The following is a 15,212-nucleotide window of genomic DNA, read 5'->3' on the forward strand; positions in this document are numbered from 1 at the left end:
TAGGGAAAGAGAACCATGATATATGGTATGGGTACTCTCTATAAGATCAGGTCAGTAGGGAAAGAGAACCATGATATATGGTATGGGTACTCTCTATAAGATCGGGTCAGTAGACATCTGGTGGGGGTGGGGCACCCTGTAGGGAAAGAGAACCATGATATATGGTATGGGTACTCTCTATAAGATCGGGTCAGTAGACATCTGGTCAGTAGGGAAAGAGAACCATGATATATGGTGGGGATCGGGTCAGTAGACATCTGGTTAGGGGTGGGGGCACCCTGTAGGGAAAGAGAACCATGATATATGGTATGGGTACCTAAGATAGTAGAAGATCGGGTCAGTAGACATCTGGTGGGGGTGGGGCACACTGTAGGGAAAGAGAACCATGATATATGGTAGGGAATCCTCTATAAGATCGGGTCAGTAGACATCTGGTTGGGGTGGGGCACACTGTAGGGAAAGAGAACCATGATATATGGTATGGGTACTCTCTATAAGATCAGGTCAGTAGGGAAAGAGAACCATGATATATGGTATGGGTACTCTCTATAAGATCGGGTCAGTAGACATCTGGTGGGGGTGGGGCACCCTGAGGGAAAGAGAACCATGATATATGGTATGGGTACTCTCTATAAGATCGGGTCAGTAGACATCTGGTTGGGGTGGGGCACACTGTAGGGAAAGAGAACCATGATATATGGTAGGGTATCCTCTATAAGCTCGGGTCAGTAGACATCTGGTTGGGGTGGGGCACACTGTAGGGAAAGAGAACCATGATATATGGTATGGGTACCCTCTATAAGATCGGGTCAGTAGACATCTGGTTGGGGTGGGGCACACTGTAGGGAAAGAGAACCATGATGTATGGTATGGGTACCCTCTATAAGATCGGGTCAGTAGACATCTGGTTGGGGTGGGGCACACTGTAGGGAAAGAGAACCATGATGTATGGTATTGGGAGTCCATTACACAATGAGGATGAGGCCTGGTGATGGGGATCACAATGATGGTGCGATCAAAGGTCAGGAGACAACGTCGACGACATGTAGTATTGATGTGGAGACCATTTGGGAAGGGTTGGAGGGAGCCAGTGGCATCACTCTGAAGGCAGATGTGGTGTTATAGTCCTACATAGTGACTGCATCTATCAAGGCGACAGGATTGTATTGATGGTAGCTTCAGTGGAATGGAGATTATGGTGAGGGAGCAAGCCAAACAAAATGTCCTCCATAGATGGGGAAATGAGTAGAAATAGTAGAAGAAATGAGGCCACTGCAGATGGAAGGTTCAGTCAACTGCAGGTGGAAGGTTCAGTCAACTGCAGGTGGAAGGTTCAGTCAACTGCAGGTGGAAGGTTCAGTCAACTGCAGGTGGAAGGTTCAGTCAGCTGCCGGTGGAAGGTTCAGTCAGCTGCCGGTGGAAGGTTCAGTCAGCTGCCGGTGGAAGGTTCAGTCAACTGCCGGTGGAAGGTTCAGTCAGCTGCCGGTGGAAGGTTCAGTCAGCTGCCGGTGAAAGGTTCAGTCAGCTGCAGGTGGAAGGTTCAGTCAGCTGCAAGGTTCAGTCAGCTGCAGGTGGAAGGTTCATTTAACTGCCGGTGGAAGGTTCAGTCAACTGCAGGTGGAAGGTTCAGTCAACTGCAGGTGGAAGGTTCATTTAACTGCCGGTGGAAGGTTCAGTCAGCTGCAGGTGGAAGGTTCAGTCAGCTGCAGGTGGAAGGTTCAGTCAGCTGCAGGTTGTGAATGATGTAATACTTGTGGCTGCTCCATGTGCAGCAGTGTGTTGTCAGGTAATGCTGTACCTGGCCCTGTGGGGAGGGAGCCGCTACCTGGTGAAGAGTGTGTAACCTAATCCTGTCACTTCTGGGTAGGAGATAGATGTTCCCCGACTAGGACTTGCAGGACCAGCTTTGTCCTTGCTCCCCTCAACACACTAGACTGGATCAGCGCTGACACGACTGCCAGCCTTACAGCTTCTGATTGATTGAGTTGTGGCTTAAATAGCTGAAATTCCTTGTTACTGTAGGGGAAACATATCTTTTAGTGCAGTGTTATACTGTCAGTGTCCTTTAAGCATGTTCATGATTCAGCCTCACACAACTGAGGGTGAAACAGTGGATGTGTCCCTTTACTGCCTAGCATTTGCGTCACCATCCACCACACACCCCACAAGTGTGCACTGTCCATCAAATGCCACAAGAGTGTCCACTGTCCATATAATCTAGCAAATAAAATATTCACCAAGGTGCACTGTCCACCATCTACTTTGTCAGTGTGAACTGTCCACTTGATCAGCTTGTACTGTCAGCTTCACAAGAGTCAACTGTACTTCACCAGGGTGCAGGGTGCAGCATCTACCTCACCAATGTGCCGTGACTACTTCACCTTAAGCGTGCACTGTCTACTTCACCAGCGTGCACTGTCTACTTCACCAGCGTGCACTGTCTACTTCACCAGCGTGCACTGTCTATTTCACCAGCGTGCACTGTCTACTTCACCAGCGTGCACTGTCTACTTCACCAGCGTGCACTGTCTACTTCACCAGCGTGCACTGTCTACTTCACCCGCGTGCAGTCTACTTCACCAGTGTGGACTATTTCACCACCATGCACTGTCTACTTCACCAGCATGCACTGTCTATTTCACCAGCGTGCACTGTCTATTTCACCAGCGTGCACTGTCTACCTCACCAGCATGCACTGTCTATTTCACCAGCGTGCACTGTCTATTTCACCAGCGTGCACTGTCTATTTCACCAGCATGCACTGTCTATTTCACCACCGTGCACTGTCTATTTCACCACCGTGCACTGTCTACTTCACCACCGTGCACTGTCTATTTCACCAGCGTGCACTGTCTACTTCACCAGCGTCATACTTCACCAGCGTGGACTGTCTACTTCACCAGTGTGGACTATTTCACCAGTGTGCACTGTGTATTTCACCAGTGTGGCCTGTCTATTTCACTAGTGTGCCCTGTCTATTTCACTAAAGCACTGTCGGAAATGCTCGAAAAATGCTTTTTAGCCTTAATATCTTTATAAAGGTGATAAATGTACTATGTTGTCAATATATCAACTCACCTATAGTGCACCTAATTTTTATTTCAATCGATTTAACATTCCCATGCATTTAAAGGGCAGTTTACAGGAGAGAATTTGGTACCAAAACAGCAACTTCAGATTTTTTCAGAGTTCCAACAACAGAAATCTGAAATAGTCTTTACGTTTATGCTAATAATACAGGTGGTGTGAAAATATGTATTAACGTATTTCCTAAACAAATAAATGTTGAATGTTTGTGTTACTTTACTTAATTATCGTTTCTTTATTGAAGAAATATTAATATAAATGTTAAGTCTTGATAAATAAGTTTCCCGTCATGCATGCACATCTTTATCACAGCGTCCACTATGGCCAACGATTTGCAGTCGATTGTTGCAAAGGTTTGTAAGTTTTTTCTACCTGAAAAAGACAGAGGTAAACCTTTCATTAGTTTAGAAAGGGTTTATTACAGAACTTGTAGAGCTGTTGGTATGTCTTACCAACAAGTTTACAATATTGTAAACAAATCAGACAAGACGGACCGTCTCAAAAGCAAAACCGGGACGTAAAACCATCCTTGACAACTTTGACAAGGGAGTGCTTAGACGGGCAGTCTACAAACTTTATGAGAAGAAGAATATATATATTCTAAAGAAGCTACACCAGTGACTTCGTTAAATCTTTGGCCAATGTTCACAACTAGATTAAAGTGACCGTATTACATCCATATTTTTTCAATGAAATTTACTGTTGACATGCAAAACATTTATTAAAACGTTGCACATTTCTACAATCAATCGATAAGATAACACATGTGATAGGATTCTTTCCAATGTACAGTAATTTGTATGTTTATTTCAAAACAAACACACATACACAAATGATCCCTTACATAACCAATACGTATACTATACGTACACATTCAACATTTTGCAGAAAAACATCTATTAAGATGACCCATCGCCCGAGCGTGTGCTCAGGTGTTAATTTCACCTGTCGATACCATGGATGCTGATGACGTAACACAGGCAATTAATGTTTGTATCAAATAATGTCCCACTACCCCTTATTTTTCTAAGTTTTTGGTATTTTCATCAGTAAAAACACATTTTAGAGCATGTCTCAAAATTTATTCCCTCAGTCTACATTAGGTAGATGTTTCTTGAAGTGATATTTGTTATTTGAGTAACTGTAATACCTCTGAATTTTAAATATAAGTCAAAAAGCATTTTTCTAGCATTTCCGACAGTACTTTAGTGTGCACTGTCTACTTCACCAGTGTGGCCTGTCTACTTCACCAGTGTGCACCGTCTACTTCACCAGTGTGCACCGTCTACTTCACCAGTGTGGCCTGTCTACTTCACCAGCATGCACTGTCTACTTTACCAGTGTGCACTGTCTAATTTGTCAACTTCACTTGCTTTCACCGTTTACTTCACTTCTGTGCCTCATTTATCAATATACCAACCAAATATCAATTCAGGCAGACCTATGAAAGCTGTCATGAAATCAGCTTAACATGATAAAATCTATTTTACTCGCCTCATGACTTGGTCAAAGACTTCACTCCATTGGTTACTATGTTTAACGAAGTAAATTTTCCATACCACAACACCAAGAGTGGACTATTGTTTAGAAGGAAATCAAAAGCCCTTCTTACGACCATATGTCATGTGTTGAACATTGTGGGTATTCCAAGCTCAAAATACTGAAAACCTCCTTCATCCCAGTATGCAGGGGGTGACATGGCCACTGGTTTGTTTGTCTGAAACAAGTGAGAATCCAGAATGTTAGGATGGTTTCTTCCAATATCCAAATATTTCGCATACACCGTGAGTCCAACATGAGCTGTGGACTCTTTGGAAATTATTAATGGTGTGTATCCCTGAGTGTCTGTGCTGAAAGTTACAGATATCCTTAGCACTACCCTGTCAGAGTTTTGTTTGTAATGACAGAGAAAATGTTCAACATGAGAACTAACTTAACATTCACCATTGTTTGCATAATTTACAGTGATGTTGATCACTCTATTGCTAAGTAAAATCTCTGTTCGTTGTATGGCAATTTGTTGTATTTGTGTTTCTGTGAAATGTTCCCTTTGTGTACATCAGCATATTGTGAGACATTTGGACCAAGTTCTGATTCCCCTGGGTATAGAGTAGGTAATTATCAGTTCTAGTGTTGCATTATGCAGTATTTAAATACAGTGCCAACGACTGCCTGTGCCTGTATATATCCTGTCTGCCAAGTGGCCAGCTGGTACTCTCTGAGCCCAACTTGAGTTCTCCTCATCCCCATCTTAATCGCAGTGTGTTAATGATAGCATCGTCCATTGATTCTCCCTGCTATTGATTTGAGGGACAGAACAGCAAGAAGTAGAAATCTGTGAGAGCAATCAAGCCTGGGCCAGGCCGGCAGCAGCAGCAGACACTGTCGGCCATCTTGGAATAATGGAATGGTTGACTGCTGTGTTCTATTTAAAGATAGAGTGAAGCTGCACTAATGTCAAACTCGCTTTGTGGCCGGCTGCTTGGTTCTGCAGGCTCATCTGACTTCATGGTTCTAATCTTTCGCTTCTAAACATTAGTAAATATGCAAAGAGTAGATAATCTGCACATCTAAATGTTGATCAGAAAACCAACGTGACTAAAATGCCATTGATTGTTTGATAAATTTGAAATATTTCATAACGGAATGTTATGCACATATAAATGTTCTGAATTGAGATGTGCACTCTTATCAAAATGTGAAATATTTCTTTATTTCTATTTTGTAAGATAAGACTACTTTTGTAGAAGAAAGGGGTGATGATAGACGTGACAGCTAATCTTTACTTCACGGAAAGGTTCTGTTTCTGATCTGGGGTCATAATGCTGCCGGTCTGTCCCTTGCTTGCCCTGATGACCTTGTCAAAATCTGACATCAAGGTCATTGTGACCTCCGGGAAGTGTAGCTTGTTTGCAGACACGAAAGGACAATTAGCATTATTGCAACTCGTTCATCTGGTCATCACACAATGTATATTTGATATTGTGGACCTTTGATTGGAACCAAGATCTCTGACCCCACTGGGGCTGTGTACCCGTGACTGTGTGAGTGGTGCCACAGACTGTGTAAGGGGCCTTGTACCACTGACTGTGCAAAGGTCTCTGTACCACTGACTGCACCAGGGGACCTGGTACCACTGACTGCACCAGGGGTCTCTGTACCACTGACTGTGCAAAGGTCTCTGTACCACTGGCTGCACCAGGGGACCTGGTACCACTGACTGCACCAGGGGTCTCTGTACCACTGACTGTGCAAAGGTCTCTGTACCACTGACTGCACCAGGGGACCTGGTACCACTGACTGCACCAGGGGTCTCTGTACCACTGACTGCACCAGGGGTCTCTGTACCACTGACTGTGCAAAGGTCTCTGTACCACTGACTGCACCAGGGGACCTGGTACCACTGACTGCACCAGGGGACCTGGTACCACTGACTGCACCAGAGGCTGTGTACCACTGACTGCACCAGGGGACCTGGTACCACTGACTGCACCAGGGGTATCTGTACCACTGACTGCACCAGGGGCTGTGTACCACTGACTGCACCAGGGGTCTCTGTACCACTGACTGCACCAGGGGCTGTGTACCACTGACTGCGCCAGGGGCTGTGTACCACTGACTGCACCAGGGTCTGTGTACCACTGACTGCGCCAGGGGCTGTGTACCACTGACTGCACCAGGGGCTGTGTACCACTGACTGCACCAGGGATCTCTGTACCACTGACTGCACCAGGGGTCTCTGTACCACTGACTGCACCAGGGGCTGTGTACCACTGACTGCACCAGCACCAGGGGTCTCTGTACCACTGACTGTGCAAAGGTCTCCCACTGACTGTGCAAAGGTCTCCGTTCCACTGACTGCACCAGGGGACCTGGTACCACTGACTGCACCAGGGGACCTGGTACCACTGACTGCACCAGGGGTCTCTGTACCACTGACTGCACCAGGGATCTCTGTACCACTGACTGCACCAGAGGCTGTGTACCACTGACTGCACCAGGGGACCTGGTACCACTGACTGCACCAGGGGTATCTGTACCACTGACTGCACCAGGGGCTGTGTACCACTGACTGCACCAGGGGTCTCTGTACCACTGACTGCACCAGGGGCTGTGTACCACTGACTGCGCCAGGGGCTGCTTACCACTGACTGCGCCAGGGGCTGTGTACCACTGACTGCGCCAGGGGCTGTGTACCACTGACTGCGCCAGGGTCTGTGTACCACTGACTGCGCCAGGGGCTGTGTACCACTGACTGCACCAGGGGCTGTGTACCACTGACTGCACCAGGGATCTCTGTACCACTGACTGCACCAGGGGCTGTGTACCACTGACTGCACCAGCACCAGGGGTTGTGTACCACTGACTGCACCAGGGGTCTCTGTACCACTGACTGCACCAGGGGTCTCTGTACCACTGACTGCACCATGGGCTGTGTACCACTGACTGCGCCAGGGGCTGTGTACCACTGACTGCACCAGGGGTCTCTGTACCACTGACTGCACCAGGGGTCTCTGTACCACTGACTGCACCAGGGGCTGTGTACCACTGACAGCGCCAGGGTCTCTGTACCACTGACTGCACCAGGGGTCTCTGTACCACTGACTGCACCAGGGGTCTCTGTACCACTGACTGCACCAGGGGTCTCTGTACCACTGACTGCGCCAGGGGCTGTGTACCAGGGGCTGTATACCCTGACTGCAGGAGAAACCTGTCTATGGACTATTACGATCCACTCATTTAGGATCTTCTGAGTCAATTCTGTTACGTAGGAACTATTTTTAGCCAAGATTGGCTGTGAGACTTGAATAATTGGACTCCGCAGAAATGCATGTGGTCTCCTATAAGTCAACTTCCTTCAACTTATTTCTTAAGTCAGTATTGTTGTCTGTGACTTGAGCCAGTAGAATGAAGCCTGAGTTAGGAATACAATCTACAGACTCAAATGTGTTTTCTACAGACTTATGGTCCTAGTTTTGATATACACTGGCCAAACTTCCAATCTTGAATTATGTCCATGAATTCAATGGATGTTGTGTCAGAAATATGTATTCTTACAGAACTTGGATGTGTAAGTTTCACCATAAGCACCCAATTGCTTTCATTCTGTACTAGAATTATCTTCCTGTTTACCATATTTTTTAGCCATGCAGATAAGGATAGGCTTAGTTCAGTGAGATGATTACATTTCCAGTATAAAGAGATTATCCTTGAGCATGCATCTAGAAATACACCATTTAGCTCTCACACTGTCTGGGTATAACAAGTGTTCACTGCATATCTTGCCTTCTGTTTGTAATCTATGTGATTAATTTTATTCAGAAAACCACTCACTGTCAATCACAATAATTCTAGCAAAATTGCTTGTACTGATCAGCAGATGACACTAATTCACAGTTATTAACATCTTGTTTTATCAGATGCCTTGAACAAATCATACTTTCTACAGAATGGATTCAAATATCACACTTGCCATACTTGTAATAAGTCATATATCTTGTTGTTTGCCCATAAGATTACATTGTTTCTGAGATTGAAGTGGGAGTCAGCCTTAGATTGAAGTGAGAGTACCCCTTAGATTGAAGTGGGAGTACCCCTGAGAAAGCGCAGTGACTTGTTGCACTGGTTTTACTTAAATAATTGACTGCTGGAGAGTTCCAGCTACAGTTTCTTCCGATCATTTCATTACAGGGTTTGTTTTTGGTCGTAATAGTGGATATGTTTTTATGCCCCCGCCATATATGGCAGGGGCATATAGTGTTACTCTCGGCGTCCGTCCTTCTGTCCGTCCGTCCGTACAAAACAGGGAATGTATTCTATCCACTTCTCCACCATGACCGCTCTGTGGAATTCAATGAACTTATACATGGGCTTTCTTGGGACTCTAATGGTGTGCATCTCATATTTTGTTTTTTTAATTTTATTGGGTTTTTTGTAAGTTTAGAGACATTTGAACTTAGGTACATTTTGCTGAATTTCTCTATGATGATAGTGTAATAGGGGATGAAGTCTATCCACTTCTCCACAAAAACTGCTCAACAGAATTGAATGAACTTCTACATGTCTTTTGATGGGACTCTAAAGGTGTGCATTTCATAATTTTTTATGCAATTTCTTAATTTTGTCACTTTTACAGATGTTTGAACTTAGTTGAATCTCGTTCTATTCAGCCAGTGTTGGTTCCATCCAACAGGGGGTGTACGTTATCCACTTCTCCTCAAAAACTACTTTATCATTTAGATTACACATGTGCTTTGTAGGGAGTCTAAAGGCGTGCATCTCATATTTTGATTTGCATAAACTTGCATAAATTTTGTTGAATTTCTCTCTGAATATAGTGTTGTAGGGGGTGAAGTCTATCCACTTCTCCACAAAAGCTGCTCAACAGAATTGATTGAGCTTCTATGTGTGTTTCATTGGAACTCTAAAGGTGTGCATCTCATACCTTGTTAATCCAATTTCTTAATTTTGTCACTTTTACAGATGTTTGAACTTAGTTGAATTTTGTTCTATTCAGTCTGTTCGTTCCATCCAACAGGGGGTGTACGTTATCCACTTCTCCTCAAAAACTACTTTATGGAATTCATTTAGATTACACATGTGCTTTATAGGGACTCTAAAAGTGTGCATCTCATATTTTGAATTTGAATTTTATTTATTTTTCTAATTTTAATGCCGTTTAAACTTGCATAAATTTTGTTGAATTTCTCTCTGAATATAGTGTTAATGGGGATGAAGTCTGTCAACTTCTCCACAAAAGCTGCTCAACAGAATTGGCCTTCTATGTGTGTTTCATTGGGACTCTAAAGGTGTGCATCTCATACCTTGTTCATCCAGTTTCTTAATTTTGTCACTTCTACAGATGTTTGAACTTGAATTGGCTCTGTTCATCCAGTTCGTCTCATACAACAGGGGGTGTACTTTATCCACTTCTCCTCACAAAAAAACCACTACACAAAACTCATTTAGCTTACATATGTCTTTTATAGAGACTCTAAAGGTGTGCATCTCATATTTTGTTTTCGTATTTTATAATTTTTTGTATGTTTAGAGAATTTTGAACTTAGATAAATTTTCCTGAATTTCTCTCTGATGATAGTGAAATAGGAGATTAAGTCTATCCACTTCTCCACAAAAACTGCTAAACAGAATTGATTAAGCTTATACATGTGTTTCATTGAGACTCGAAAGGTGTGCATGTCATAGTTGCATAGATGTTTATTGAACTTGTTCGTGAATTTTGTTCAATTATTGATCTTTATATGTCTTATGAATGTCAGCGGGGGCATCCGTGTCCCTGGACACAATTTTTTCTTGTTAATGATGCACCAGTAGAGACATTAGAGACAGTAATCTTAGCCGCTGCCACACTTGTATGTTTTGTATATCAGGGATTTACAGGACATGAATTCCTGCGTCTTATACGCATAAAAATTAACAATGGACGCAACAAAAGTTTTTAGTGCATCCACAGGGACGCAGAAAAAGTCCAAATACTTTTTGTAAAAATTCTAATCAAGTAACAAAAGGTTATCACTGAGCTTGCTACTAGCTGGGTTAAGGTATCATTTGCAATTTAATTACTGTAACAATGCGATGATCATGATACACAATACAGTATTGAATAATATTAAAGTGTCTGGGACCCCATTTTGTTGTCCAGGCCCCCTGGAAATTAAGAGTGTGAGTCCCAGGGACCCTCAAATACAAGACTCCAGGTAAATCCCTGGTATTTTTCGAATTTTCAATCATTTTGATTTTAACTAAGTCGAGTTACAGTCCCTATGCAGGTAAACATTTTAGACCCTCCATAATGGAAGTGTTATGCTGGAAGTTACTCATGGTGTCTCTATGCCAAAGGCCATGATTGTATGTCATTGTGTCCCAGTTGTGTTGACTGATGCTCTTGATATCAATCACTGGATTGTCTGGTTGTTAAACAACTGCTATTAACATTATTGACCTCTGACTTCAAGTTATATCCCACATGAAACTAAGACATCTTGAAAGAACTAAATTGTATACTATTCATAAAACTCACTCACTCACTACATTCTTTGTTGTACAGTTGATTATAAGCTGAACATGAGTTGATCAACAGTACACACCGACAGAGTTGTACATAATGTCAGCTGTAGTTTGGTGCTTTACTGCTTCATGTTTTCCAGCCTTTTGATGAAGAACAACAGATTTCTTCAAGTGTTAGTTTATAAGATGAATGTAGTGATAGGGATGTTGCATTGTCTGTAATTGACATTGTCTGTTTGGTACAGGAAATCACATTCTGACTGATGACGACTTGTATGACTTCCGGAGTCAGCTGGCCGCAGCTGAGGGAGGGAAGCCAGTCAAGGTGAGTGTTGTTGAAACTGTGAGTGTGCTTTGACATAGTAAAGCTGTGTCCGACACGGTTACTGCTGGTTGTGGGTGTGTCCTGACATGGTTACTGCTAGCTGTGGGTGTGTGTGACATGGTTACTGCTATCTGTGGGTGTGTCCGACATGGCTACTGCTAGCTGTTGGTGTGTCCGACATGGTTACTGCTGGTTGTGGGTGTGTCCTGACATGGTTACTGCTATCTGTGGCTGTGTCCGACACTGTTACTGCTATCTGTGGTTGTGTCGGACATCGTTACTGCTATCTGTGGTTGTGTCCGACACGGTTACTGCTGGTTGTGGGTGTGTCCTGACATGGTTACTGCTATCTGTGGGTGTGTCGGACATGGTTACTGCTATCTGTGGTTGTGTCCGACACACTTACTGCTGGCTGTGGGTGTCCCCGACACGGTTACTGCTATCTGTGGTTGTGTCGGACATGGTTACTGCTATCTGTGGTTGTGTCCGACACGGTTACTGCTGGCTGTGGGTGTGTCCGACACGGTTACTGCTATCTGTGGTTGTGTCGGACATGGTTACTGCTATCTGTGGTTGTGTCCGACACGGTTACTGCTGGTTGTGGGTGTGTCCTGACATGGTTACTGCTAGCGTAGGGTGTGGTGTGACATGGTTACTGCTGGTTGTGGGTGTGTCCTGACATGGTTACTGTTATCTGTGGGTGTGTCTGACATGGCTACTGCTATCTGTGGGTGTGTCCTGACATGGTTACTGCTGGTTGTGGGTGTGTCCTGACATGGTTACTGCTAGCGGTGGGTGTGGTCTGACATGGTTACTGCTGGTTGTGGGTGTGTCCTGACATGGTTACTGCTATCTGAGGGTGTGTCCTGACATGGTTACTGCTGGTTGTGGGTGTGTCCTGACATGGTTACTGCTAGCGGTGGGTGTGGTCTGACATGGTTACTGCTGGTTGTGGGTGTGTCCTGACATGGTTACTGCTATCTATGGGTGTGTCCTGACATGGTTACTGCTGGTTGTGGGTGTGTCCTGACATGGTTACTGCTAGCGGTGGGTGTGGTCTGACATGGTTACTGCTGGTTGTGGGTGTGTCCTGACATGGTTACTGCTATCTATGGGTGTGTCCTGACATGGTTACTGCTATCTGTGGGTGTGTCCTGACATGGTTACTGCTGGTTGTGGGTGTGTCCTGACATGGTTACTGCTATCTGTGGGTGTGTCCTGACATGGTTACTGCTATCTGTGGGTGTGTCCTGACATGGTTACTGCTGGTTGTGGGTGTGTCCTGACATGGTTACTGCTGGTTGTGGGTGTGTCCTGACATGGTTACTGCTGGTTGTGGGTGTGTCCTGACATGGTTACTGCTGGTTGTGGGTGTGTCCTGACATGGTTACTGCTAGCGGTGGGTGTGGTCTGACATGGTTACTGCTGGTTGTGGGTGTGTCCTGACATGGTTACTGCTATCTGAGGGTGTGTCCTGACATGGTTACTGCTGGTTGTGGGTGTGTCCTGACATGGTTACTGCTAGCGGTGGGTGTGGTCTGACATGGTTACTGCTGGTTGTGGGTGTGTCCTGACATGGTTACTGCTATCTGTGGGTGTGTCCTGACATGGTTACTGCTGGTTGTGGGTGTGTCCTGACATGGTTACTGCTATCTGTGGGTGTGTCCTGACATGGTTACTGCTATCTGTGGGTGTGTCCTGACATGGTTACTGCTATCTGTGGGTGTGTCCTGACATGGTTACTGCTGGTTGTGGGTGTGTCCTGACATGGTTACTGCTATCTGTGGGTGTGTCCTGACATGGTTACTGCTGGTTGTGGGTGTGTCCTGACATGGTTACTGCTGGTTGTGGGTGTGTCCTGACATGGTTACTGCTGGTTGTGGGTGTGTCCTGACATGGTTACTGCTAGCGGTGGGTGTGGTCTGACATGGTTACTGCTGGTTGTGGGTGTGTCCTGACATGGTTACTGCTATCTATGGGTGTGTCCTGACATGGTTACTGCTATCTGTGGGTGTGTCCTGACATGGTTACTGCTGGTTATTGGGTGTGTCCTGACATGGTTACTGCTATCTGTGGGTGTGTCCTGACATGGTTACTGCTATCTGTGGGTGTGTCCTGACATGGTTACTGCTGGTTGTGGGTGTGTCCTGACATGGTTACTGCTGGTTGTGGGTGTGTCCTGACATGGTTACTGCTGGTTGTGGGTGTGTCCTGACATGGTTACTGCTGGTTGTGGGTGTGTCCTGACATGGTTACTGCTAGCGGTGGGTGTGGTCTGACATGGTTACTGCTGGTTGTGGGTGTGTCCTGACATGGTTACTGCTATCTGAGGGTGTGTCCTGACATGGTTACTGCTGGTTGTGGGTGTGTCCTGACATGGTTACTGCTAGCGGTGGGTGTGGTCTGACATGGTTACTGCTGGTTGTGGGTGTGTCCTGACATGGTTACTGCTATCTGTGGGTGTGTCCTGACATGGTTACTGCTGGTTGTGGGTGTGTCCTGACATGGTTACTGCTATCTGTGGGTGTGTCCTGACATGGTTACTGCTATCTGTGGGTGTGTCCTGACATGGTTACTGCTATCTGTGGGTGTGTCCTGACATGGTTACTGCTGGTTGTGGGTGTGTCTGACATGGTTACTGCTATCTGTGGGTGTGTCCTGACATGGTTACTGCTGGTTGTGGGTGTGTCCTGACATGGTTACTGCTGGTTGTGGGTGTGTCCTGACATGGTTACTGCTGGTTGTGGGTGTGTCCTGACATGGTTACTGCTGGTTGTGGGTGTGTCCTGACATGGTTACTGCTGGTTGTGGGTGTGTCCTGACATGGTTACTGCTAGCGGTATCTGGGTGTGTCCTGACATGGTTACTGCTATCTGTGGGTGTGTCCTGACATGGTTACTGCTGGTTGTGGGTGTGTCCTGACATGGTTACTGCTATCTGTGGGTGTGTCCTGACATGGTTACTGCTATCTGTGGGTGTGTCCTGACATGGTTACTGCTATCTGTGGGTGTGTCCTGACATGGTTACTGCTGGTTGTGGGTGTGTCCTGACATGGTTACTGCTGGTTGTGGGTGTGTCCTGACATGGTTACTGCTAAGCGGTGGGTGTGGTCTGACATGGTTACTGCTGGTTGTGGGTGTGTCCTGACATGGTTACTGCTATCTGAGGGTGTGTCCTGACATGGTTACTGCTGGTTGTGGGTGTGTCCTGACATGGTTACTGCTAGCGGTGGGTGTGGTCTGACATGGTTACTGCTGGTTGTGGGTGTGTCCTGACATGGTTACTGCTATCTATGGGTGTGTCCTGACATGGTTACTGCTGGTTGTGGGTGTGTCCTGACATGGTTACTGCTAGCGGTGGGTGTGGTCTGACATGGTTACTGCTGGTTGTGGGTGTGTCCTGACATGGTTACTGCTATCTGTGGGTGTGTCCTGACATGGTTACTGCTATCTGTGGGTGTGTCCTGACATGGTTACTGCTGGTTGTGGGTGTGTCCTGACATGGTTACTGCTATCTGTGGGTGTGTCCTGACATGGTTACTGCTATCTGTGGGTGTGTCCTGACATGGTTACTGCTGGTTGTGGGTGTGTCCTGACATGGTTACTGCTAGCGGTGGGTGTGGTCTGACATGGTTACTGCTGGTTGTGGGTGTGTCCTGACATGGTTACTGCTATCTGAGGGTGTGTCCTGACATGGTTACTGCTGGTTGTGGGTGTGTCCTGACATGGTTACTGCTAGCTTTGGGTGTGGTCTGACATGGTTACTGCTATCT

General features: G+C 45.7%; 1 protein-coding gene across 3 annotated transcripts in view; it reads left to right on the forward strand.

Annotated features, from left to right (window-relative positions):
* LOC124252967 (constitutive coactivator of PPAR-gamma-like protein 1) overlaps window positions 1–15,212 on the forward strand; it is a 50,299-nt gene that overhangs the window by 13,204 nt on the left and 21,883 nt on the right. For all 3 annotated transcript variants that reach the window (XM_046686670.1, XM_046686671.1, XM_046686672.1), the window contains exon 2: window positions 11,361–11,440. In XM_046686670.1, coding sequence (XP_046542626.1) covers window positions 11,361–11,440 — 80 coding nt within the window. The remainder of the gene's footprint in view (window positions 1–11,360; window positions 11,441–15,212) is intronic.

The sequence above is a fragment of the Haliotis rubra genome, unplaced genomic scaffold (assembly GCF_003918875.1).
Source record: "Haliotis rubra isolate DU_JTF1 unplaced genomic scaffold, ASM391887v1 Scf53, whole genome shotgun sequence".
Taxonomy (NCBI): domain Eukaryota; kingdom Metazoa; phylum Mollusca; class Gastropoda; order Lepetellida; family Haliotidae; genus Haliotis; species Haliotis rubra.